General features: G+C 34.5%; 2 protein-coding genes across 5 annotated transcripts in view; both read left to right on the forward strand.

The window, feature by feature from the left end:
• The window catches only part of LOC141404964 (proclotting enzyme), a 45,716-nt gene extending 41,824 nt beyond the window's left edge, over positions 1-3,892 (forward strand). For all 4 annotated transcript variants that reach the window (XM_073988841.1, XM_073988857.1, XM_073988830.1 and 1 more), the window contains 2 exons: positions 3,115-3,427; positions 3,489-3,892. In XM_073988841.1, the coding sequence (XP_073844942.1) occupies positions 3,115-3,427; positions 3,489-3,647 (472 nt within the window). In that variant the 3' untranslated portion in view covers positions 3,648-3,892. The remainder of the gene's footprint in view (positions 1-3,114; positions 3,428-3,488) is intronic.
• A 14,745-nt stretch (positions 3,893-18,637) lies between these two features.
• Naam (Nicotinamide amidase) overlaps positions 18,638-25,248 on the forward strand; it is a 109,815-nt gene continuing 103,204 nt past the window's right edge. Inside the window, exon 1 of the mRNA XM_073989145.1 lies at positions 18,638-19,442. The gene's annotated coding sequence lies outside the window, so the exon portion shown is untranslated. The remainder of the gene's footprint in view (positions 19,443-25,248) is intronic.

Consider the following 25,248-nt stretch of genomic DNA (forward strand, 5'->3'; position numbering starts at 1 on the left):
TACGGTAACTCTTGAAGGGAGTGGCCGAATTGGTCCATACTTTACACATCCTAATATATCTACCAGATATAGATCAGGTTCAAATGTGGACTATATTTGTCGACTCCATCCGGTACCTCCCACACAAAATTTGGGATAATTTCACTTTAAGACCTGATATGGAATCACTTTGATTTTTGTTGAAGCAACTTGCATTCGCTGTCTCAATTACGATGGTAAATGTTTTTTCAGGGACAAGTCCATACTTCTTGAGCAAACAGCCCGAAGGGTGTAAAAACCCCCTATGGCACCATTTGTAGTGGCTGGAGATCCATTCTTTTTAGTATCTCCTCTCCAAAACTTTTGATCTTTAATCCTAATCAACATTTTTGTCGGTTCTAACGCCCAAAATTTTAAAAACCGCCTAAATACATACGGAACATATTTTTTTGGGATGGTAGCCCATGGCGGAAACTTACTTTCATATTCCGTTTTTATACCCTCAGCCTTTAGGCTAAGTAGGGTATATACACTTTGATACGATGAAAATGTGCCTCATCGAAATAATGGTTTTAGACCCCAAGTATGTTTGGACGAAATGTGTTTCAGACAATTTGGAGTCGATTGAGCAATGTCCGTCCGTCTGTCTGTCCTGCTGGCTGGAGCGCACGATAACTCTCGAAGGGATGAACCGATTTGGTTCAAATGTTGTCTTTCGTAATATTTTGCCCAAACTTAGTTTAAGTTCGAAGATGAGCTACATCGGTCCATTCCTTCCGGTACCTCCCCCACAAAAGTTATAAAATGTTCGGAAAGTTTGTGCCCACGATAACTCTTGAAAGGAGTGACCGATTTGGTCCATACTTTTTATAGCGTAAACTTTCTAGCAGAGTAATATGAGGTTCCAATATAGTCTCAATAGGTCCACTCCTTCGGGTACCTCCCACACAAAATTTTGGAAAAATTCATTGATTTTTGTTTTAGCAACTTGCGTTCACTGCCCTCCATACGACGGTACAAGTTTCATTAGGGGCAAGCCCATACTTCCTGGGAAAATAGCATGAAAGTTGCAAAAAACCCATATGACACCTTGTGAGGTGGTTGGAGCGCAAGATAACTCTTGAACGGATCTGCCTATTCGGTCCAAAATATGGCCTTAGTAATATTTTGTCCAAACATAGCTAAGTTTGAAGATAAGCCATATCGGTCCACTTTTTCAGGTACATCCCCCACAAAAGTTCAAAAATGTTCGGAAAAATTGTTCGTACGGTAACTCTTGTAGGGAGTGGCCTATACTATACTATCTATACTTTACACATCCTAATATATCTGCCAGATATAGATCAGGTTTAAATACGGAATATATTTGACCACTCCATCCGGTACCTCCAACACAAAATTTCGGATAAGTTCACTTTAAGACCTAATATGGAATCACTTTGATTTTTATACCCTCAGCATTTATGCTAACGAGGGTATATACACTTTCATACGGACAAAATGTGCCTCATCGAAATAATGGTTTTAGACCCCAAGTATGTTTGGACGAAATGTGTTTCAGACAATTTGGAGTCGATTGAGCAATGTCCGTCCGTCTGTCTGTCTGTCTGGCTGGCTGGAGCGCACGATAACTCTCGAACGGTTCAACCGATTCGATCCAAAATTTGGCTTTCGTAATATTTTGTCCAAACTTAGTTTAAGTTCGAAGATTGGCTATATCGGTCCACTCCTTCCGGTACCTCCCCCACAAAAGTTCGAAAATGTTCGGAAAATTTGTGCGCACGACAACCCTTGAAGGGAGTAACCGATTTGGTCCATACTTTGCCCATCGTGAAATGTGTTCCAGACTTAGATAAGGTTTCAATATGGACTCAATCGGTCCTCTCCTTCGGGTACCTCCAACACAAAATTTCGGAAAAGTTCAGTTTAGGGCCATCTCTCGAATAGCTTTGATTTTTATTTCAGCAACTTGTATTTACTGCCCTCCATACGACGGTACAAGTTTCATCAGGGGCAAGTCCATACTTCCTGAGAAAATAGCCTGAAAGGTGCAAAAAACCCCTATGACACCGTGTGCGGTGGTTGGAGCGCAAGATAACTCTCGAACGGATCTGCCGTTTCGGTCCAAAATTTGAACTTAGTAATATTTTGCTCAAGTTTGAAGATAAGCCATATCGGTCCACTCCTTCAGGTACCTCTCCACAAAAGTTCAAAAATGTTCGGAAAAATTGTATGGTAACTCTTGAAGTGAGTGACCGAATTAGTCTATACTTTACACATCCTAATATATCTACCAGATATAGATCAAGTTCTAATATGGACTATATTTGTCTACTCCATCCGTTAACTCCCACACAAAATTTCGGATAAGTTCACTTTAAGACCTGAAATAGAATCACTATGATTTTTGTTGAAGCAACTTGCATTCGCTGCCTCAATTACGATGGTAAAAGTTTTTTAGGGGCAAGTCCATACTTTTTGAGCAAACAGGCCGAAGAGTGTAAAAATCCCCTACAGCACCATATGTTGTGGCTGGAGATCCACTTCCATAACTGTCAAACTTTTGATCTTTAAACCTAATCAACATTTTTGTCGCTTCAAACGAACAACATTTTAAAAACCCCTTACATACATACTTATTTTGGGGAAAAAATTGTTTCAATATACACAGGCTGAGGGTATATCTCTGTCGGCAAAGCCGACTGATACTTTTTTACTTGTTGTTAAAGCAACTTGCATTGGCTGCCTCAATTACGATGGTAAAAGTTTTTTTAGGGGCAAGTCCATACTTCTTGAGCAAACAGCCCGAAGAGTGTAAAAACCCCCTATGGCACCATATGTTGTGGCTGGAGATCCACTTCCATAACGGTCAATGTCGATCCATTTCTTTCAGTATCTCCTCCGCAAAACTGTTGATCTTTAATCCTAATCAACATTTTTGTCGGTTCAAATGCCCAACATTTTTAAAACCCCCTACATACATACCTTTTTTGGAAAAAAATTGTTTCAGTATACACAGGCTGAGGGTATATCTCTGTCGGCAAAGCCGACTGATACTTTTTTACTTGTTAAAAAACCTTTCAATGTAATAATCATAATTCAACTGCATTTACATTTTATTTGTTTTATTTTCAGATTCTCTCGAATTGGTTTCTACAATGATATAGCCATTTTGGTGCTGGATAAGCCTGTGCGCAAATCAAAATATGTCATCCCTGTATGTTTACCACGTGCTGGACGTATGCCTCCTAAGGACAGACTGCCGGGTCGTAGAGGTACAGTAGTCGGCTGGGGCACAACATATTATGGCGGTAAAGAATCAACATCACAACGTCAAGCTGAATTGCCAATTTGGCGTAATGAAGATTGTGATCGTTCCTATTTCCAACCGATCAATGAGAATTTCTTATGTGCCGGCTATTCAGACGGTGGTGTGGATGCCTGTCAGGTAGAGTACAATGAAAATTACACCTAAAAAGAAATCATAAATAATGTCTGGTGATTTACAGGGTGATTCTGGTGGTCCTCTTATGATGCGTTACGATTCACGCTGGCTGCAACTGGGCGTTGTGTCGTTCGGTAATAAATGTGGAGAACCTGGTTATCCTGGTGTTTATACTCGGGTCTCGGAATATTTGGACTGGATTGCCGATCACACAAAGGACTAGACATGCTGTCTTGGTGCGGAGTTTTCTTCATTCTGTAGAATTAGGACTAGTCGAAATGATTGAAGCGTCACACGATGAATTTGTAATTTATTGACACCCTTTGTCGCCCCTCTTTTATATATGTACTTATGTATATCGATATGTTAGTTTGTAATTAATTTTATAAATAATTTATTTAACTTAACAACGACAAAAAATAATATGAAATAAATACTGTAGTTTTAACAGGATGTGTGTTAATTTTACATATGTACATATGTATTTTCTTTGTGATTTTGAAGTTGATGATTAATAGAGAGTAATGATGGAGTTAAGCCAATGCATAACATCTAGAAAAAAATTATCAATTTACACTACCACTGCGCGTAGTTATGCAAAAATATGTACGTTTCTTGTTTAAAAGGTGGGTATAAAAGCAGTTCAAATTGACCCTATTTGGCATTTTTTGTTTGTCTCAATATTTAAGTGGTTCATAAAACCAAGATAACAGCCAAAATAAATATTTTTAAATATTTTTTGTAATTGTAATGAAAGGTACGTGAAACGTATTTAAGATGTTCAGTGTCGCCAATGAAGTGTGCGTTCTTTAATAATTGATGTCCGTACTTGTTGATTTTTTTCAAGGTAATTTTTCACAGTAAATGATGAAAATAATTGTGAGTAAGATCGAGTTGGCCTACTATGTACCTTATCATTTCATAAAAAGGGAGGAGTGTTTTACCAATCTCCATCGAGACATCTTGCACATATTTGCATTTTTTTTTTATTCGGAATGTCATAATATAGTATAGGGTAACTTCCTAGCGTTTAGGTAAAATTTAGAGTTTTGATGTACTCTAGGACATAGTACAATTTTATGTCGAACAAATTTCTAGAATATTTTGATTTGATTCGATCACATTTTATTGGAGATTTTAAAGATTTGCGGAAAAAGAGACCAAAAAGACCCATTTTATGACTGGCATATTAACTCAAATATTTCCAAAACTGTAGAAATAGTAGTAGTAGTAGAAGCTTGCACCCCTATTTTATTTTCTTGGTTTTTGGCAAAATTGATACCGACATTTCCTTGGTATGTAATGCACATAGAGATTTCATTTCTTTAGTGACTTGTACAGTATTTTTTGCTTACCTGCACAATCAAAAATTGCACGACTTCTTGTGCAACTATCCCCAAAATGCAGGAAGCTTAAATTCGCTTACCTGCCCCACAAGGCCGATATCTTCAATATTACTTACGTGCATATGATGTGCAACTATAAGCAATGTTGAAATAATAAAGTGAGAGATATTTCAAGTTCGGGAGAGAAAACGTTACAATTTTTTACAATTCATTATCTTTTCTTGTGTTGTATTTATTTTGCACACTTCTTATCAGGGCAAAATCAGAGTGGTTGAATTTTATACTTGTTTTGAGGTCGCAAAAAAATTTAAAATTTTTTTTGTGCAGATATATGTAAATTTTACAACAAAATTGAAGTAAAATCACCATAATTTTGATGCAGCTATGCCGAAAATGCAGCTATTTAATGTCCACTAAAACATAATATATTGAACGGAATCTAGAGAATACTTGCCTATAAACAGATTTTTGGTCAGGTAACGCCAAAATACAGCTATGAATAATGCAGGTAACCAGAAATTACTGTACTACAAGTTGTAGTGAACATTTTTGTCTTTTACACCATTCTTCTAAAATGATGGTTTGTATTACAATTTTGCCAAAAATCACATGAAGTACGACCTTAACCCTAAAATGTGTTTTTACTTTTGCATATTTCTGGAGTTTAGGTAGACGTAGAGTTTTGGTGTATTCTACAATTTTGAATCAGACAGCAAATCGAAATTCCAAAAGAAACCCCCTTACAAAAATCAGAACAAATTTTTTGTTCCCGTCCACTATTTTTCTTCAAAATATTTTGAATCACAGACCTTTTTCTCCACCCATAAATACAGCTCATATCCCATAATAATTTATAAACATACAACTTCCTTCCGTATGTTTATTTTTTAATTAATTTATTAACTTTTACCTCCATGTCTGTTAGCGGACTGTTTGTATGATTGAAAGTCCGTTCATGCTACTTGCTATTGAATGGGCAATGATAATATTTAATCTTCAAATTAAATTATTGTGTTTTTGCGATAAACGCATTTTACCTCTCTTTCGCTCTCACACCCATTTTAATTTACGCCACTCCAATAATAATTGTCATTATCTTAAGAGGCCTGTTCAGCTGATAACGACCATTTACTGATAATCATTTATCTATTGACAGAATTGACACTTTATTGAATGAACAAAACAACAAGAATTTGCTGTCTATAAATAGAAATTCTTAGAACTTCAATGATAGACATGAATTGCCAATTTTTAATCGGAAATGACAGCCAGTTTCTGTATTTCGAAAGAAGAATGTGTGCGAATGAAAAACGTCCAAACTCTTGTGTGTTTTTCAAATTTGTTTTTTGTCTTGAAGCAAAAGCAAAAGTAAAATTATTTCGAAAACTAAAGTTCGGGCGTGTTTCATTCGCACACATTCTTCTTTCGACATACAGAAACTGGCTGTGAATGTCAACCTGATATAACTGTCGAATGTTCTAATTTAAAAATGACAACTCACAGTGACGAAGTTAAAACCACAGTGCCTGAAAGTATGCTTTTTAATTAATCAATTTAATTTCATGTTATTTGCTCAAGGAGCAAATTGTATATACGAACAATTAAATAGCTACATACGTAGCTAGTAGTAAATAGCTACATACTATTGGAGTAGACATCCCAGCAAACCAAAATCGGAAGAAATATCCGAGTTCGGACCGAATTCGGTCCGAAAGTCGGATGAAACGTCCGAGTTCGGATCCGAATTATTTATTTACCGACTTTCGGACAGATATCGCTCCGAATTGGGAAGTAAAATCTTATGAAATTCGAAAGTGTTTGCCGACTTTCGGACCGAATTTGGTCCGGAGTCAGATGAACTGTCGTATGAACTTCTGATTTATTTACCAGCATTCGACCAGAATTTGTTTTTATTATTAAAATATGTTGAAAATACAAAGTTAATTCATGAAATATCCAAATCCTATAAAAGTTTATCTGCTTTAAACATATTAAAAGTTGAAAAACAAACTGTGGAGAACAACAAATTAGTCAACACGATCTGTGAAATATGTAAAACAATTGTTATTAATATTTGAAAAAATACATGTCTTCACATGAAAAAAATGTTGATACACATAAAAGTGTTAAGAAACTTAACTTTGGCCATATACAAATATAAAACATTTGACTTTCCACGGAATAGTGTTCAAGTTTGACGAAGAAAATCTTTACTTTCATTAACTTTATAAAAATAAAGAAATATATATGCAACCGATCACTATGAATAACATTTAAACACTATCATGCATCAACACGCATAACAAAAATAAACCAAATTTGTTCTCCTATACACAAATTAAAACCCGAGCACTCAATGTTTCATTCGTACTTCATCAACGTTGGCCAATGCCGTTCTTTGATATTGTTGAAGTTACGAAGTTGTTCGGCAAATCACACACACACGACCCGAACGCAATGAAAGAGCACACAAAAGAGAGCAAATGTTTTGATTTGTTTTTGTTTTGCATCATGCGTGCATACAAACTTACTAACACACTGTCAAAGATGCCAATATTCAGAATTGTGTGTGCCCTCATCTTGGTCGGCAGTGATTTACAATGTGCGAGAGCGAAACATGTACAATTCTTTTTTCTCTGCTTAATTTTGCCAAAGCAGCACAAGAGAAAATAGAAAAATTTCCTTCAGAGAGGGAGAGAGAGGACGGGAAAAAGTTCGTCAGACTAGTCGGACAGAGTTCTAACCGAAGTCGGTCAGACGCGTCGGACGTCCGACATTGTGTTTGCTGGGATGATACTGGAGCAGAAATGCGTATAACACTATTTGTACAGGTAGCGAACAAGCTTATTTTTTAATAAAAATAGTGAATGTCTTGTTGAGGGTGTAGAGGAGATTTTTTTTTAGTTAAATGGGAATCTATGTATTTTTAAAATGTAGTCCACTTAAAACTGATAAACAATTTAGAAATATATAAAATCAAAGTTGATATAAACAGTAAGCTAGGTGACAGCACTCAGAAAATTTCTCCATCTTTCCAGCCAGTCGTTCTTGCAGGTTCCACTGCCTTTGTCTGCCAGCTTCATCGTCCATGCTGAACTACCTTCATTTGGGGGTTTCTTCCGTATAGGAGTAAACACGTCCTCCTTCTTTAGTGGCTTCACCTTAGGCACTAGGCAGACTTGATAGAAAAAAAGGCTTCACAAAAACGACATAGCTGCAAATTTGCAATAATGTTAGATGTTATCAAACTCCGTCTTTGTCTAGCCAATCACATCTGATATGCCCGATGAGCTGATGTCCACCAGTGAAACGATCGTAGCATATTGGTTGGGTGTGTGGGACTCCGCTAAAATTCACTTTTTCAATACAAACTCATTAGGCCATGTTAGCTCGATTAATTCAATTAATTACAAACGAATAGTATTATACTTCGAATATATTTAGATCTTACTTCCTACAGGGAGCACCAAAAAGGTCCACAAGATTGTAAAGAAGACGCTATCGAGATAGTTTCAATCCGCTTGAACTCCACAATCATGCAATTATTAAAAAATACACTGAAACATTCAATACATTTTTAACAGATTCAAGAAATACTGCTTCAATACTTGTTGCAAGTTTTGACGCAGCATGCTCCAGCGGTTGTCAAGTTGAACGCTGCATTGCGTTTATTCGCTTAAGGTGTATATCAAACTAGCTTTGAGAAGGATTTTGATGTCGGTTGTTGTTGAACATGTCACAGTCTTCGAAGCCCATCTCTGTCCTATATGGTTAAAGGATGGATATGGATATCTCGTAGGCGGATTTAACTTTTGGCTACTTGGTTGTATACTAAATTTAAAGTAAACAAATCAAAATTAATGTATTAATAGTGCTCTAAAAGGTGATTTTCAGTAAATTATCTTTAATGAAGTCCTCGTAAAATGTCGGAATAAAATTGAAAGAACAAACGGCGTTTTGAGGAATCGTTGGCGCATCTTCTTGGTGCAAGGGAATTACACTATAGTCCTGAAGAGACAGCTAAAATCGTAAATGTGTGTTGTGCTTTGCTTAATGTAAGCATCCATTTTAATGTTGAGGAGGACCATATTATAGCAACAAAAACACTGGGAGAGGAGGCCTCCTCATCATCTACTCCTAACCAATATATTGTTGTCGCTCAAAACCAGAGGGCGAGATTTGCATAATTTATAGTAGAACACATATAATTAATGTAGTAAATATGTTCAGTTTATTAAAACCCTGTAGGGACTGTGGCCGATTTAAAGCTCACATAAAACTAGCTTTTTTTTAAACATAAGTGGCATTTTATCGATTATTTTGCCTTATGCCAACTAACTAATTTTACAAGGCGATGAGCGCCTGAGTAGTCAGTACTGTCCTACGCCAGATAACTTTTCGACTGATAATAAACTAACTTTTTTTGCCTATATTTAGTCAGTTTAAAACATAATGTGAAAATAAAAACAAAATTTTTTTCTGTGTGCTTTTTATTTTTGACTTTTCATATTCTCTCTCCCTTTCTTTGTCTCTCTCTCTCTTTTTTGTTAAATTTGTATATTTCCTTTGTGTTCCTTTTTAATTCCAGAATAATATTAGTAATATGTACGAATATGTTCAGTCCATCAATACTGTATTCTATAATTGGATGCTGCATTTATACGAAGAATATTAAGAAAAAGCAAGTGCGAATTATTTATACATTTGTGCCTTATTTCTTCGACAAACACAAATACTTTGCAGACGGTACATGTTTCTGTTTTCAGAGTGGTTAATCTCTAGATAACTTTTCGACTAACTTTATATTGGTCGAAAAGTTATCTAGACATGGACAATCGCCGAAATTTTTTTCTGTTCAAAGTGGTTCATCTCTAGATAACTTCTCAGCCAGTTTTAGGTCAGTTTAAAAATTATCGATCTATTATCAATCATTTTATCAACTGGTTAATAAAAGTCCGACAGGGAACTTAAAGGTTATTCTTATGAAAACTAAAAAAATATTTCAGAAACAGGATGCAATAAGTAAAATAAATGAAACTAAAATTGAATTCATATTACACTGTAATTAAAAACTTAATAAGTCTTATTATTCAGTTTAGAAAAAACTCCTCCATTTATTTGCTACAATTGCAGTTTTTGCCAATTTGTAGTCAATCTCCTGCATTCATAATTAATTTAGCAGTTGCTTGTGACGCTTGCTTTCATACAGTTTCTTTTTTGCATTATGTGGTTATGTTTTTTTTTTTTTTTTAATTTGCCAATTTTTCGATTGTGATGCTCGCTCTGGGTTTTTTTTTGGTTCGTTGTATGGATTCTAAAAGTTGTTTCTGGACATCCAGGTCAGCAAACAATAGCAAAGATACAAACCTGTTTAACTAAATAAATAAATAATATTAAATAATAATAATAAATAATAATAAATATTTCAAATAAAAAAACGACAGAAATAAATTTAACATTGAAATCTAATATCAATAAAATCTTATTACGTTTGTGCTTTCATTCATGAAACCAAAATTTGTTTTCCAATTGTCACGTCCCTACGACAAAAAAAAAACAAACATTGGGTTAACTACGGGCAATCGTCTGTCATTACAATATCTTCTTTAGGAAAAGGTGTGAACTATTTTATAGATTTCTATGCGGTGTTCTCTATTTGTTTCATATAAGTATGCATTTTTTAGCAATAAATAAATATAGCGTTCTCCACAAAGAGGAAGAGAAAGCGAGAGCACATGTTTCTTATCACAAATGACATTGAGCATTCTTTTAGAAATCATAAAAATATTTGGGAAGAGTACCGGCAAAGAAAACAACAACAATTGTGAAATTAATTCTCATATTACTCATAACCTTGAAAATGAACAAATGATGCACACTGTTGTTACGTCTGAATGGACTAAAAATAAAACATTGTTGTCGTAGATCAACTTAACATATATATCGGATATACGAAATGCGTAGGCGGTATTATGAGTTTTAAATTCTAGTATAAGGTATTTAGTGCTTTGGAAAATATTATTCGTGTCGTAATAAAATTTCGCACATAACTGGGCTTTTGTGTGAAAATAAAGATTAAGGTGATTTATAATGTCTTTCCACTAATGATTAATGCTAAAAACTTGTGATTAGTAGCGTTTATAATATATATATAATATATACTTTATATTCACCAATTGAATAGAATTCTTACCAATTCATCAAATTTTCGTGAGCGATGTGGTCCCTTCACGGAGACTGCTCTCCGGAAGTTGCAGGAATGAGATCTCAATTAAAATGTTAAAAATCTCCCTGATTAGGAATTGTATCGGAATTGAAGTAGTTGCGATGGGTAGATGTGATGGTAAATAAAAGTAGACACATTAAACTGTATTTAGTTATGCTACAATGGTATCATGTGTCAAAAACTGGTTCGGGGTTGCCGGATAGGAAAAATTTTCGACCATTCGCACCTGTAAATATGTAACTGTGGTCATGGACAATGGGGTTTTGGCGATATTGAACTATTTAATGCGTTATTAAAGATCGGTCGAAATATATTCGGTTGTCCCTTATAAACAAGTACATAACAGTTGTATACAGAAATTCATATTCTTGGGGTGACGAATTTGAATTTGTTTTGGTTCGCTGGCCGGCTAACCTCACTCAACAGTAAACAGGAGGAATTAAAAATTAATATTTCCGAAGCCTCGACTGTTTCAGAGAATGTTGAAAGATTTTCGAATAAAAACTATAGCTGTGTCTTTTTTACCTGATAATTTCTAATAATTATTACAAAATTTTACTAAGTGCTGTCTTTTTACACAAAAGTTCAGTAAAAGATAGCGAAGTGGGAGAACAATTTTGACAGTTGTTTGCTGAGAAATTGCTAAAAGTTGCTGAAAGAATTTTTGCCAGCAACATTTAGCAAGTTCGATCAGCTGTTTTTGAATCATCTGCTAATGGTCAGCTGCTCAAAGTTTATCTGATTTTTGTGGAAAAATACTATAAATATAACGATTCAACCATATTTATTGATTATTTTATTAATATATTAATTATTATACCCTCAGCATGTTTATGCTAACGAGGGTATATACACTTTCATACGGGCAAAATGTGCCTCATCGAAATAATGGTTTTAGACCCAAAGTATGTTTGGACGAAATGTGTTTCAGACAATTTGGAGTCGATTGAGCAATGTCCGTCCGTCTGTCTGTCTGGCTGGAGCGCACGATAACTCTCGAACGGATAAACCGATTCGTTTCAAATTTTGGCTTTCGTAATATTTTACCCAAACATAGTTTAAGTTCGAAGATGGGCTATACCGGTCCACTCCTTCCGGTACCCCCCCCACAAAAGTCCGAAAATGTTCGGAAAATTTGTGCGCACGATAACTCTTGAAGGGAGTAACCGATTTGGTCCATACTTACCCCAACGTGAAATGTGTACCAGACTTAAATAAGGTTTCAATATGGACTCAATCGGTCCACTCCTTCGGGTACCTCCCACACAAAATTTCGGAAAAGTTCAGTTTAGGGCCATCTTTCGAATCGCTTTGATTTTTGTTTTAGCAACTTGTATTCACTGCCCTCCATACGACGGTATAAGTTTCATCTGGGGTAAGTCCACACTTCCTGAGAAAATAGCCTGAAAGTTGCAAAAAAAACCCCTATGACACCGTGTGAGGTGGTTGGAGCGCCAGATAACTCTCGAACGGATCTTCGATTCGATCCAAAATTTGGCCTTAATAATATTTTGTCCAAACATAGTTTAAGTTTGAAGATAAGCCATATCGGTCCACACCTTCAGGTACCTCCCCCACAAAAGTTCAAAATTGTTTGGAAACATTGTTCGTACGGTAACTCTTGAAGGCAGTGGCCGAATTGGTCTATACTTTACACATCCTAATATATCTACCAGGTATAGATTAGGTTCAAATATGGACTATATTTGTCCACTCCATCCGGTACCACCCACACAAAATTTCGGATAAGTTCACTTTAAGGCCTGATATCGAATCACTTTGATTTTTGTTGAAGCAACTTGCAGTCGCTGCCTCAATTACGACGGTAAAATTTTTATAGGGGCAAGTTCATACTTCTTGGGCAAACAGCCCGAAGAGTGTAAAAACCTCCTATGGCACCATATGTTGTGGCTGGAGATCCTCTTCAATAACGGCCAATGTCGATCCATTCCTTTTAGTATCTCCTCCGCAAAGCTTTTGATTTTTAATACTAATCAACATTTTTGTCGGTTCAAATGCCCAACATTTTTAAAACCCCCTAAATACATACGTATTTTGGGAAAAAATTGTTTCAATATACACAGGCTGAGGGTATATCCTGACGGCAAAGCCGACTGATACTTTTTTACTTGTTTTTTATTTTGCTTAATATTGAAGAACTTTTTCATTGCTTTGGAATTAGTTTGAAAATTGGCGCCAATGTTTTTGTTTTGGTAATCAACTGTTACCTTGCTAAATGCTGTAGTTTTCCTTTTTCTCTATTTTCGTATCAAAGTGTAAAATCTCTCTCTTACTACCTGAAAAGAAGTTACTGAATAATTATACTTTGACGTAAGTCGATTTTTTAATTTAAAATAAATTTTTATCTACGCAGGGCTATTAATAATTGATGGGCATGTTTTCCAAACCATTTATTTATATAAATATCTATATTTCGGCTGCTTCGATTATAAAACCTAACTAACTATTTTATAGTATTTCTTTGTCCAATATGTTCTTTGAGTACAAAAATAAAATAAATTCTGAAAGAAATCATTAATATTGCTTTTAATTACAGAGCTTACAAACTTGACATCTTCACTATTTTTTTTCTAAGAAACACGATTGTTTGAAACATTGTTTGAATATCATAAAGGAAAAATGGAAATCGTAGTAAAAAATTTTAAATTCATGCAGGTTTCGGGAACAGAAATATAACTGGCAATAATGTTAAAGCTTTTTTAAATTTATTTTCATATTGTTATAGTAATTTTAAATTATTTGAATACAAAAATAGTTGGAGCGTACGCCCTATTTTGGAGATTTTTATGTTGGAATTTCCTTTTTGGAAGCATTCCTTTATACATTTTCTGATGTTATATCTTTTCCATATAAAGTTGATCTGTCATACGTGCACGTCCGATCCCATTTCATTCAAAAAATGGACCATCACTTTGAAAATGTATAGCATTTAAATGTGTTACATACTTTACAATTATTTTAAAAACGGGTTAAATATGAGCTCGTAGCAGAGGCATCATGTCGTAAGCACTCCGACACTGTACAAAATGAAACATGTTGTACATTTTTGATTCCACGTATAAAATAAAATTCACCAGTGACTTGATGCTCCAAAGTTTGTGCTTTAAATTTTGCACTGTATTTACAAATATAATTTCCAGAGTGGTCTATTATAATTAGTCATCGGATTTTTGAATATTGTTGAAAATTATAATGCACATAATGCACTTATTATACAATAGAAGCTGGAGCTTTTGTACGTATTATTGATTATTTTCAATATGACATCGAATTTCTATCATTGGAACGATATAATTCTATATAATACTGTAGTTACAATTGGTCGAAATTTCAAAAATATGAAAAAATCCGATGTCTAATTATAATTAAAACTTTATTCTCGTATATTTTTTCTGCAACATATTTAAAGAAATGTATTTGAATTCTATAGAACTTAAAAATGAAGTGGATTTAGAATTTAAGGTGTTAATCAATTCTTTTACTGTACTTCATATTATGTTGTTTCTATCTATGCGAGTGACTTTTACATTGTACGTCTGAACTTACGCACCTTTGCGCGAAATAATTTTGGTACCACTGATGGTAGATCGTGCGCGATTGCAATTGGTACTTTCTCTAAACATACATTGCTTGGAGCTCTTATCGCAAACAATATATGTAGAATACTCTAGAGTACTAAATGGTGTTATTACTTTCGTTCATACAACTTTTCAAGAGGAATTTTATATTTTCATGGACTTTGCATAGACATGTATTTATCGCTCACTGATGTTTCGTTGTACATCCAAAATGGTTTATATTTTTCACATGTTCTAAAAGTAACTTCAGTATTGGACTCCAGTTGAATTTTTTATATAGATCATATTCTTTCTTTTCGTATTGGTATACTCGTGCTTGTGATTGGTCGTTGTGGATGTAAGTCAAATAATAATATTTAAGGCATATAATTATATATTTTCAGAGGACAAAGGCTGATATAGAGTTCATCGCTCCAAACGAACCTTTTTTAATATCTCGCATCTGTCCATATGTCAGATTTTTGTTTTCTGTGGATAAGACAAGCCCTTCTTGTCAACAGGAAAGAATGAGAGTGGACTGAAACAACTTCTTTCGGGAATTTATTGTTTTCAGTTCACTCCAAACCCAGATGCTCATTGACGGTCCGGAGTTATCGTGAAAATCCACGAATCAAAAATTGGGAATGGGAAATATCGTGATCATACTGTTGGGGGGGGCAATGGGTTTTCGATGCGATTGAACAAGGAACAAATATATGCTTTATTTCCCCTGTATAACGCTCGAAAGATACCATGTTGCCCATTATAACGAAATATATTAACCTGGATCTGTGATAGTTTCCGATTTTTGAAAGGCGAGTATTACAGTTTTATGTATATACATATAGTATTAATGATTTGTTTTTATTATAGGATTATGATACACTGGACGAGAATGAATTTACTCACTATAAAGTAAATCACTCAGAAAACTTCGTGGATCCAGAAAGAAGGCAACATACGAATACCATAGAGCGTTTGTGACACCGCTTTAATACCTCTCTGCATATATAGTCCGGTCAAAATAGACATGCGAAATAGCAAAAATTCCCACAAAGCTGAATTTTGGTGGAGAGCTAGGGTTAGCGATTAGAAGCAACGTCCTAAAAGTCCCCATCGATCCCATGTGTGCAAAACAAGTTATTCGGGGTCAAAGGTCATTTTTGGAGGCATTATTCAGTTTTTTTAATTTTTCTCAAAAACGGTAATACTTAGCAAAAGCCCGTTAAAGTAAAAGTTGTAGATTCAATAATTGTCTACAAGATTGGTCTTTATGATTCTTAAAAAAGACTTACCATTTTCGAGATATCTCGATCTAAAGGTCAAATAAAAAATTAGCCGCGTAAGTACATTATGAGGCGAACCGGTCAAAGTAACGACACTATGTGGTAGATACTTCCGTAAGCTTTCAAACGATATCCACTTTGCAGTAATCGGTTCAGTAGAACCGGGTCTAACCCGGTTTTTAAATTTGGCCTTTCGGGCCTAATAACCGGCGAACCGGATCCGCAACCGTTGAAAATTATACATTTCCGTAATCAGCGCAACAAACCCTACCTTCTGACAAAACTTGAAAAAATCGGAGAGTTTTCGTTGGGGTCGTTCCCGTTGGGCTTTCGATTATACATGTGGGTTAAATGGGCTATTTTTGCATAAAATGACTCTATCATTGAATAACTCCACTAAACACGCTCCGATTTTGTTGGAATTTTTTTAGAAGATAGCTATAATTTCGCTCTTCAAGAAAATATATATTTTTTTGGGGGGACAGACCCGATTACTTCGCTTATTTTAGCCGGTTCGTCTGAATATGTGCATATTTCCCTTATAAGTGCATAAAAATCATGTGTTTTTTAGAACAGCTACATCTCAAGAATGGTTCCTTCTAGGAAAAAAATTATAGATGTCAAACTTGTAGATAATTTTTCTGTCTACAATATTTACTTTAGTCACTTTTTGTTTAGATCAACCGTTTTCAAAAAATAAATCCGAAAATCTAAAAACCCTTAAATTTTGACCTTTGACCCCGAATAACTTGTTTTGCACACATGGGATCGATGGGGACTTTTAGGACGTTGCTTCTAATGGCAAACCCTAGCTCTCCACCAAAATTCAGCTTTATGGGAATTTTTGCTATTTCAATGTCTATTTTGACCGGACTATATAACTGTAGAAAATTTATTTCAAGGCGGTTGCAAAAGATCTCTAAACCATAAACGAGACACAATCATGTTTTATGGTACTTATAGAGTTTTGTTCCTTATGCGACTTTCGGGCCATAAATGTCGAATTTGCTTCCATCAATAAAATGCGTCTTTCGAGAACGACAGACAAGCTTTGGTGCGCTACTACATATGTTATTTCTGCGTACGGTACTGGCACTTATGTCTTTTTTGGGCACATTTTCACTGCACAAGTATTTATTCTAGTTGATGACACAGTTGCTATGAATTCACGTTCGTGGAGGTAAATCAAATAATAATATTTAAGTGCACATGATTATATATTTGCAGATGTCAAAAGCTGGTCCGGGCTCGTCGTGGGGTCAGATATAGTGTCCATAGTTCCATAGGAACATTTTTTAATAACTCGCCTCTGTCCACATGTCAGATTTTTGTTTTCTGTTTCATGTGGGCAAGTAGACAACATAATTCAGGAAAGAAAAATCGAAAAGCGGACTGAAACAACTTCTGTCGAGAAGTTGTTGTTTTCAGTTCAAACCAAACCCAGCTGTTGATTGACGGTCCTGGAGTTATCGTAGAAATCGACGAACCAAAATTTGAGAATGGGAAGTTTAGGGGCAATGGGTGGGATTGAAATAGGAACAACTAAATGCTTTACTTTCCCCGATGAAGACCGCTCGAAAAATACCCTGTCGTCCCTCATAAATAAGTATATTAGACCCGGATGTGATATAGTTTTCGATTTTTGAAAGTATTACAGTATTATGTTTTGTCTTTTGTAGGCTTATGATACACTGGATGAGGATCAAAATAAATCACTCATAAAACTTCGTGAAAGAAGGCAACATACGAATACCATACAATCCAATGACAGCGGCTTCTTTCGTACCGGATTGACCCGAAACCAAACCATGGTGTTTCGGCCTGCGGCTGCCAACACAGCTTCAAACATATGTATTTTTCTATGCTGCTACAACATCTAGTGAGTTTGGGGCGCCATCTCAAAGTGTCTATTTCTGCATAAAAGCGTAGAAAATTTATTTGAGGGTACTGTTCAGAAATTTATATTTTTGAGGTGGTGCAATATAGAAAGGATACATTTTTGCAATTTCTTCGGTTCGCTAGACAGTTGTACGACCTAGAGAATCCTACTGCTAATAGCGTAATAATCCACAGTTGAATCAATAATTCACGGTGCGTATAGAATTTTATTCGATACGCAATTTTAGGGCCAGAAATGTCGAATCTGCTTTAATCAAAGAAAATAGCTTTATTCCTTGGCATCTTTGGAGAAGACAGACAGTAATGCTAATTTGTTATTTCTTCTTCGTTACATTTCCACTACACAAGGATTGATTTTAATTTTTTTCCCAAGTTGCTATAGATTCGCGTTCGATTATGTTCTTGCAAGTTGATGGATCACTTTCGAATTTATGTTTCTCTTGTGCCAGACACTGAAAATAATACATGAAAATATTTTAGCTTTTAGGAGAGAGCGGAGGTGAAGGAGCTCCCTTTCTCCCTTCTTACCCATAAGCTCAAAACATTTTCATGAAAATTTTCATAGTCTGACATAAGACTTTGATTTATCATAGTTGTGTCTACCAATAATAGTAGGTGTCTACCAAAAATTACTGAACAGTTTTGACGCTGACTGTAAGTCTCGTGGTATTCTCATTGTGTTATTTATTATTTTTCACGAAAATTATGTATTCCATGGATTCTATTTTAAGAAGGCCACTTCAAATTATAATTAGAAAAATGCACTACCAGTGTTCGTAAATCGAAGGTTACTTATTGCTATAAATCAGTTTGATAACACAAAACAAAAACATATTTTGTCTAAAATAGGCAAAAACACTGTGCAAAATCAGCGAATCAATGAATACGCCGGTACAAATACACGCGGTCAGTTTCTCACTCGCAAAGAAATACGAAAAAAAGTACAAAAAATTTTCGATTTCTCCACAAATGAAAACAAAAAATAAAACCGGCAGCTGAGACGGCATTAACAACAGCTGATAGAATGCGGCAAAATACCAACAATAATTAGACTGGCTCGTACGTACGTCCGTCCATTCATCCAACCAACCAAACACACTCACACCAAACGCCGCACAGCAATGAAAGTTCCTATTGTTTGCCCTGAAAGTTCACGTCAGTTGTGGTGAAACTTGCGACTTGAAAACGTTCTGGCGACGGTCTTATTTTTTCATCGTTCGAATCATCAGCAGCGTCGGACGTCATAATTTCACAAGAATAAGTTTGCCGGTTTTGTTTATATAGTCGAAAAAATTGGGCGCGAATAATTTTGTTGTGTTTACTGGCGTTGTTTTTGTTAGTTTGGTTTTTCAGAAGAATACAAATTAGTCAGAAAATCGCGTGAGTCTGACGTAAAATTATCGCCAAAAATACAAAATTCTCTCTCTTAACAAGTGTAACAAGTGTATGTGTAATTCAGTGTAAAGTGCAAAGTGGAAATACCTACAACAACAATAAGTAAATATCTTAAAGGTTTACTAATTGTTGGTGGCAGATGAAGGCGCATACATATCTGTACATACATACCGACAAATGTACATACCCATTCATCCATATGATTTGTGTTTCTTCTACCCCCTTGTGAGTAAAGCATAACAACGCCGCAGTTCACCACTTTATGAAACTCTCTTCGATTTGTTTTCGGTGAGTGTTGAGAAAATGATTTAAGGGTTGCCATTATTTGTGTTATTTTACTTATGTGGCGATATGTACCACGTGCAACAAACACTCAGTTTTAAGGCATCTGCACATACGGTGCGTTGAGCGTCGCGTTACAACAACCACATGAAAACTTCAAGAACAAACTTGGCATAACTTACACATTTTTCATACGTTTGTTGTTTTCAACGCGCAACGCGTCACACAACGGACCGTATGTGCCGCGGCCTTTAGTTCAATAGTACAAAATAAAGTGTTGATATTCCTAGCTTAGGACTAATGATGTAATGTATGTCTGTTTCAGAACCTGCAAAAATCTTAAAATTTTTACTACGATAATAATTTTTCCTATATGATATCGAAAAATATTAAAAATTAGTAGAAAATATACCTCATGGATATAATGATTTTAGGTCCGTACACGTGTGAACGAAATTTAAAAAAAATTGTTTGGATGTAAATACTAAACAGCTGTTTACATACAGCGTACATATAATAAGCGTCAAATTAAAATTTTACACTTCTAAACAATTTTTAATGGCATTATTACACAGATATAGGGATATTATACACATACAATATAAATGTAACTTTTTTAAGTATTTAGTGGTGAATTAAAATCACAAAATATTAGGCCATTTCAAAGTTTCATTAGGGAATAAATGAAGATTACCGAAATAAACCAAAATTTGACGCGTCAAAACAAAGTTCACACTTGTGCCAAATGTACGAAATTATTTATTTCTTTAACAAAATAAAGACAGAGTAGTGCTCCTAATCTCGGCATGTACGCGTCTTTTGTATTGCAACTCAACTAAAAAATTACTGTAATAAAATGTGAAAATAATGTTAAAAAAGCTTCAACCATAGTGTCATCTAACTTTGTGTAAAATTTCATTGAGCTATGACCATTTAATATATCGGAATTGTTGGTGAGCGTTTTTCATCACAACCGAAAATGCATGCCTCTTAAGAACAAAATAGTGGAGACGTCAACATAATAATGCCTACAATTATATTAAAATGGCCAAATTTTCCACAAAATGGTTGTGTTGAATATTCAAAAGAACATTTTAGAAAAACAAATTATTAATAAATGACACTGTGCAACATTTTCAATGTAATTTTGTGCAAACAACTTCTATTGCGTTTTTTATGAAAGTACAGACCCAGTAGACAAAAACCCTCTTTTGGTTTTATTTTGTTAGATCGGGTTCGAATTTTATGGCCCTATCTAAACATGGATAAATATTGACTTTTTAAATTGGGTCTATATCTTTGAAACCAATACGAATCTTTCCATGACATTTGCAGCAAACTTGTAGATAAGAACAAGAAGAAAATGTTTGGAAAAATAATGAACACGAATAGCCTTATTTATTGCTCAAATTATACCTATAATATATCTAAAAATTCTATAATTTGTATATTTTCGCAGCGTATCCCCAAAACGGTTAAATTTTTCTTAATATTATATTTGGAAAAACCATTCGCTGGAATGTAATACACAACTCTTCAGAATAATATATTGAAATCTCAAATATGAGAATAAGCTGCTTATGTGAACGTTGCTTATAATATGTTTTGTAAAATGTATGATATGAAATACGGCCTAAACAACATAAAGTAAGTTTTTTACAGTTTCAGAGTGTTCTGAAGACTTGCTGAGCACATTATTTGGAAAATTTTTGCGAAAGGTTACTTGGCTCATCTCTGAATAGTTTGGCTGTTACTGACCGTAATTCCAGAAATTTTGTAAACGTTCCTACATTTTATCAATTTATCTAGGTGCGGTTTTTCCTAGTTCGTCTATTTGGCACTTAAATTCTACTACTTTAGGACTACAATATTGCTGAAGAACGCAAAGCAAAATTCTTATTAGTTTCTGATGAAAAGTCCGGATCAATGAAAAAAGGGTCGTTCCGATCCGATCTAAAAACACGAAACCGAACTAGGGGTTTCAGAAAATGCCCACTAATGGGCCAAATACATACGGTCCGTTGTGAGAGTTGAGTTGTAGAAAACAACCACATGAATAATGTGTAAGCTTGTTTTTTAACACTTCAAGTAAAACAATACATCCGTTAGTCCTTGGTCACACTAGAGTGTTTCATTGAAACAATTTCATGAAAACAAGGGTTCCTAGGTCGAGTTTCACAGTAGAGTGATATCATAAAGTTACTGTAGTGGGGAACTCGATCTATAAATACCTAAAAGTTTCAATGAAAACACTCTAGTGAGACCTTCGACTTAAAGTACTTTTTATACCCTCAGTCTCAAGGCTAAAGACGGCACATACACTATCATACTATAAAAAATTTAGTCATTGAAATAATGGTTTTAGACCCCAAGTATGTTGGAACAAAATCCGTTTCAGGCAAATTGTCCTTTCCGTCTGGATGAAGCGCATAGGTTCAAAAGTTCAAAATTTTGCAATAAAATTATACTCACGATAACTCTCGGAGGAAGTGGGTCCAACCTTTACACATCGTAATATTTGCCTCACTTAAATCAAGTTCGAATACGGTTTATAAGGGCCCACACCTTCGGATACCTTCCACATAAAATTCCTAAATTAAGCACACCCGCCTTCCAAAGAAAATGCGGTTCGATTAAATGAACTCTTATGCAAAACGAAACATCTTTAATAATCCAATAATTTCCTAACGACCTTGAGGGTTGGCAACCCTTAATATGTTTTGTTTTGGTTGCTCATTAAAAATCAATCACGTTTAATGAAACGTTCTCTCTTTATCGTATCATGCGCACCTTAGCGTAAAGTTCAGGGTCGAAAATGCAATTATTTTTTTTGTTTCATTTCTGTCAAAATATAGCAAAGGGATTATGCGAAATTGAAAAGATAAGGAATTGTTTATTTCACAATATAACGTTAAAATTATTAAACAAGTTTTCATAGAAAAAAAGTGTTTTAATTCTCGCGAGAGAATCTGAGAAATGCCAATGCGTTATAATCGTTGTTGTCAATTTCGAGGTTTTCTGTTAATTGTAACGATTTTAATGATGCTAATATTAACATTTTGCGAAATCGACATTTTTATATTTATGAAATCCAGAACTCATCTGAAATTCTGTGAATTTCATTTAAATTGACATGGAACCGACGATTGCAATCCAGTGGATTTCGTAAATAGATTTGTTCCTTTACGTTAAAGTTTTACCATTTTTAACTCGGAAAGTGTTCCTTAACCCCAAAAAGTAGTAAAACTTGAAGCAAAATTTAAGAGAGAGCATGTCAAAATGGCCTTCTCTTTTACTACTTTCTGCTCGACATATTTCGTAATGTAAAAAATGGAAAATCTGTCAAACTGTTGATTTGACAATTAAGGCAAAAGAAAAAAGAAAACAACGTGCGCTGTCAAAGCAAAATAAAAATAAATAATATAAAATAAATATAAATATTAAGAAAATTAAACCAGTGAAATGAAAAATAACAATTAATGAAATTTATTTTGTTTTGTTTAGTGAAATTTATGTTGTTTTCGGCAATGTCTGTTTTTTGACATTGCCGCCAGATCTACTATTTTTCCGTTCCTTTACTTTTGTGCAAAACTTGTTACGTGAGATCAATTTTGACAGTTCTCTCTTTTGCTACTTTTACTATTAAAAAGGTAAAGGGACAAAGCTAATCTAAACGTACTCTAACCCCCTGTTTTTGTAAAAATATTATTTTCACACGAATTGTCAAATTTTGTAGATCGATTTACTCGCTTTAGCGCAAATGTAGAGCGCTGATTTTTAAATGTGGGTTTCTTAAGGCCTCTGCACATACGGCGGGTTGAGCGTCGCGTTACAACAACCACATGAAAACTTCACGAACACACTTTGCATCACTTTCACATTTTTCATGTGGTTGTTGTTTTCAACGCGCAACGGACCCTATGTATTTGGCCCATTAACGATATATGGAACGGGTATAGGAAAAATTAAGTATTTATGTCATCTGGACGCTGAGCTACGGATGCCTAAATTATTACGAATATAGACGAACGAAAAAAAAAAATAGTTACAAAAACAGGGGGTAAGAAATGGGCCTTAAGAAAACATGAATGAACGCCAGTGTAAACATATGGTCTGTTCCAGTACTGCACATTTCTACACATTTTTACTATTTTTTTTCGATAACATAAAGGAAAAATCGGTTATCGGAGTAAAAATGGGGTTAATTGACATTTGAAACCCAGTGGGTTTGGTACTTACTTACTTTGTGAGGATTTTTGTGAGGTATACGCAATGGAATTAACTTTTGAAACCCAGTGGGTTTATAAAATACTGTTATACATATGTAAACTTACTAATTTTAACTGCACCATAATAAAAATACCAACAAAGTATGTCAAAACTTTAAATTTTTTGTATTAAGCAGTCAACGAGGTGCATATCATTAATATCAAGGTCTAACATTTAAATAATTTTTTACATATTGTATTTTAATCATATTATAACAGAACAAAAGTATTTATTTTTTAAAAGTGCGTTGACTTTAATTCAATGTCGATTGTATGCCCTCCCGTGTAAATTAAAAGCGAAATAATTCGTTTGAGGTACTACTACCCTCTACTCTCGGCTACAAAGTATGTTTAAATTTCAGAGTTCTATTATACATTTTGCAATTTCCATAGTGATTACCCTATTGGGGTTAAGTCGTCATGATATTACAAAACACTGTTTGAAAAGAAAATATTGGTAACATTGCTAATACGTGTCCTTTGAAATTGGTATCACTTGTCACTGAAAACTTGTCAACACTTTTTAAGCTTTGAATTGTTTACTTTGAAGCTTTAACTAGTGATTTGTAGATGTCGCTATTCGAAGGTGTTTGTAATGTTTATTTAGTTATACTATTCATTTCATATAAGAAGTACATTAAGGATACGTTTATACTGGCGCTTTTATCTCGATTTTTGAGTAAAAGTTATGAAAAAACTTTTAAGCAGAGTTAAATATGAGAAATAGTACAAACGTTCTCTAATACCACATTAATGCATCGTTAAAACTACCTTTTAAGCAAACGATAATTCAAATCATAGAATGCTTTGAAACTATTGCTGGATCTGCATCGCAACTAAGCTTGGCTTCTTTGATAAAGACATTTTATATTGACTTCCCATCACCAGTTCCATTAAAGGTTTCCTTCTCGTAAATTGCCTTTAAACTTTTTCTTTGTAACTTTTTTATATTACAAAAAACGTTTGGAATATTACACTGTGCAACACTGAAAATGCAAACAACTTATAAACTGCATTTTCTGAAAGTACATATTAAGACTACAAAACAACTATTAGGGTTTCGGGTTTTTAGATCGGGTTTGGATTTTATGGCCTCATCGAAACCGGGCTAAAACAACACCTTTTTCCATTGGTCTGGGTTTTATCTCAGAAACTAATAAGAATTTTGCTTTGCAGTCTTTAGCAATATTGTAGCCCTAAAGTAGTAGAATTTATGTGTAAAGTTGGTAAACTACGAAAAACTGCATCTAGCGCATCAAAATCGTTAAAATATAGAAAAGTTTACACAATTTGTGGAATTCTGGTCAGTAGCAGCTAAAGGGTTGGGAGTTGAACCAAGTAACCTTTCGCAAAATATTGCAGATAATGTGCCCACCAATTCTTTAGAACTTTTTGAAACTGTAAAATGATTATTTCACGTTGTTTACGCGGTATTTAATAACATACTTTCTACAAAACATATTTCAAACAATGTTCACACAGCCAGTTTATTCTCATATTTGAGATTTCAATGCATTGTTGAAATATTTATCAAATTGTAGTTG

The sequence above is a fragment of the Musca autumnalis genome, unplaced genomic scaffold (assembly GCF_047663935.1).
Source record: "Musca autumnalis isolate F117 unplaced genomic scaffold, ASM4766393v1 scaffold_1, whole genome shotgun sequence".
Classification (NCBI taxonomy): Eukaryota; Metazoa; Arthropoda; class Insecta; order Diptera; family Muscidae; genus Musca; species Musca autumnalis.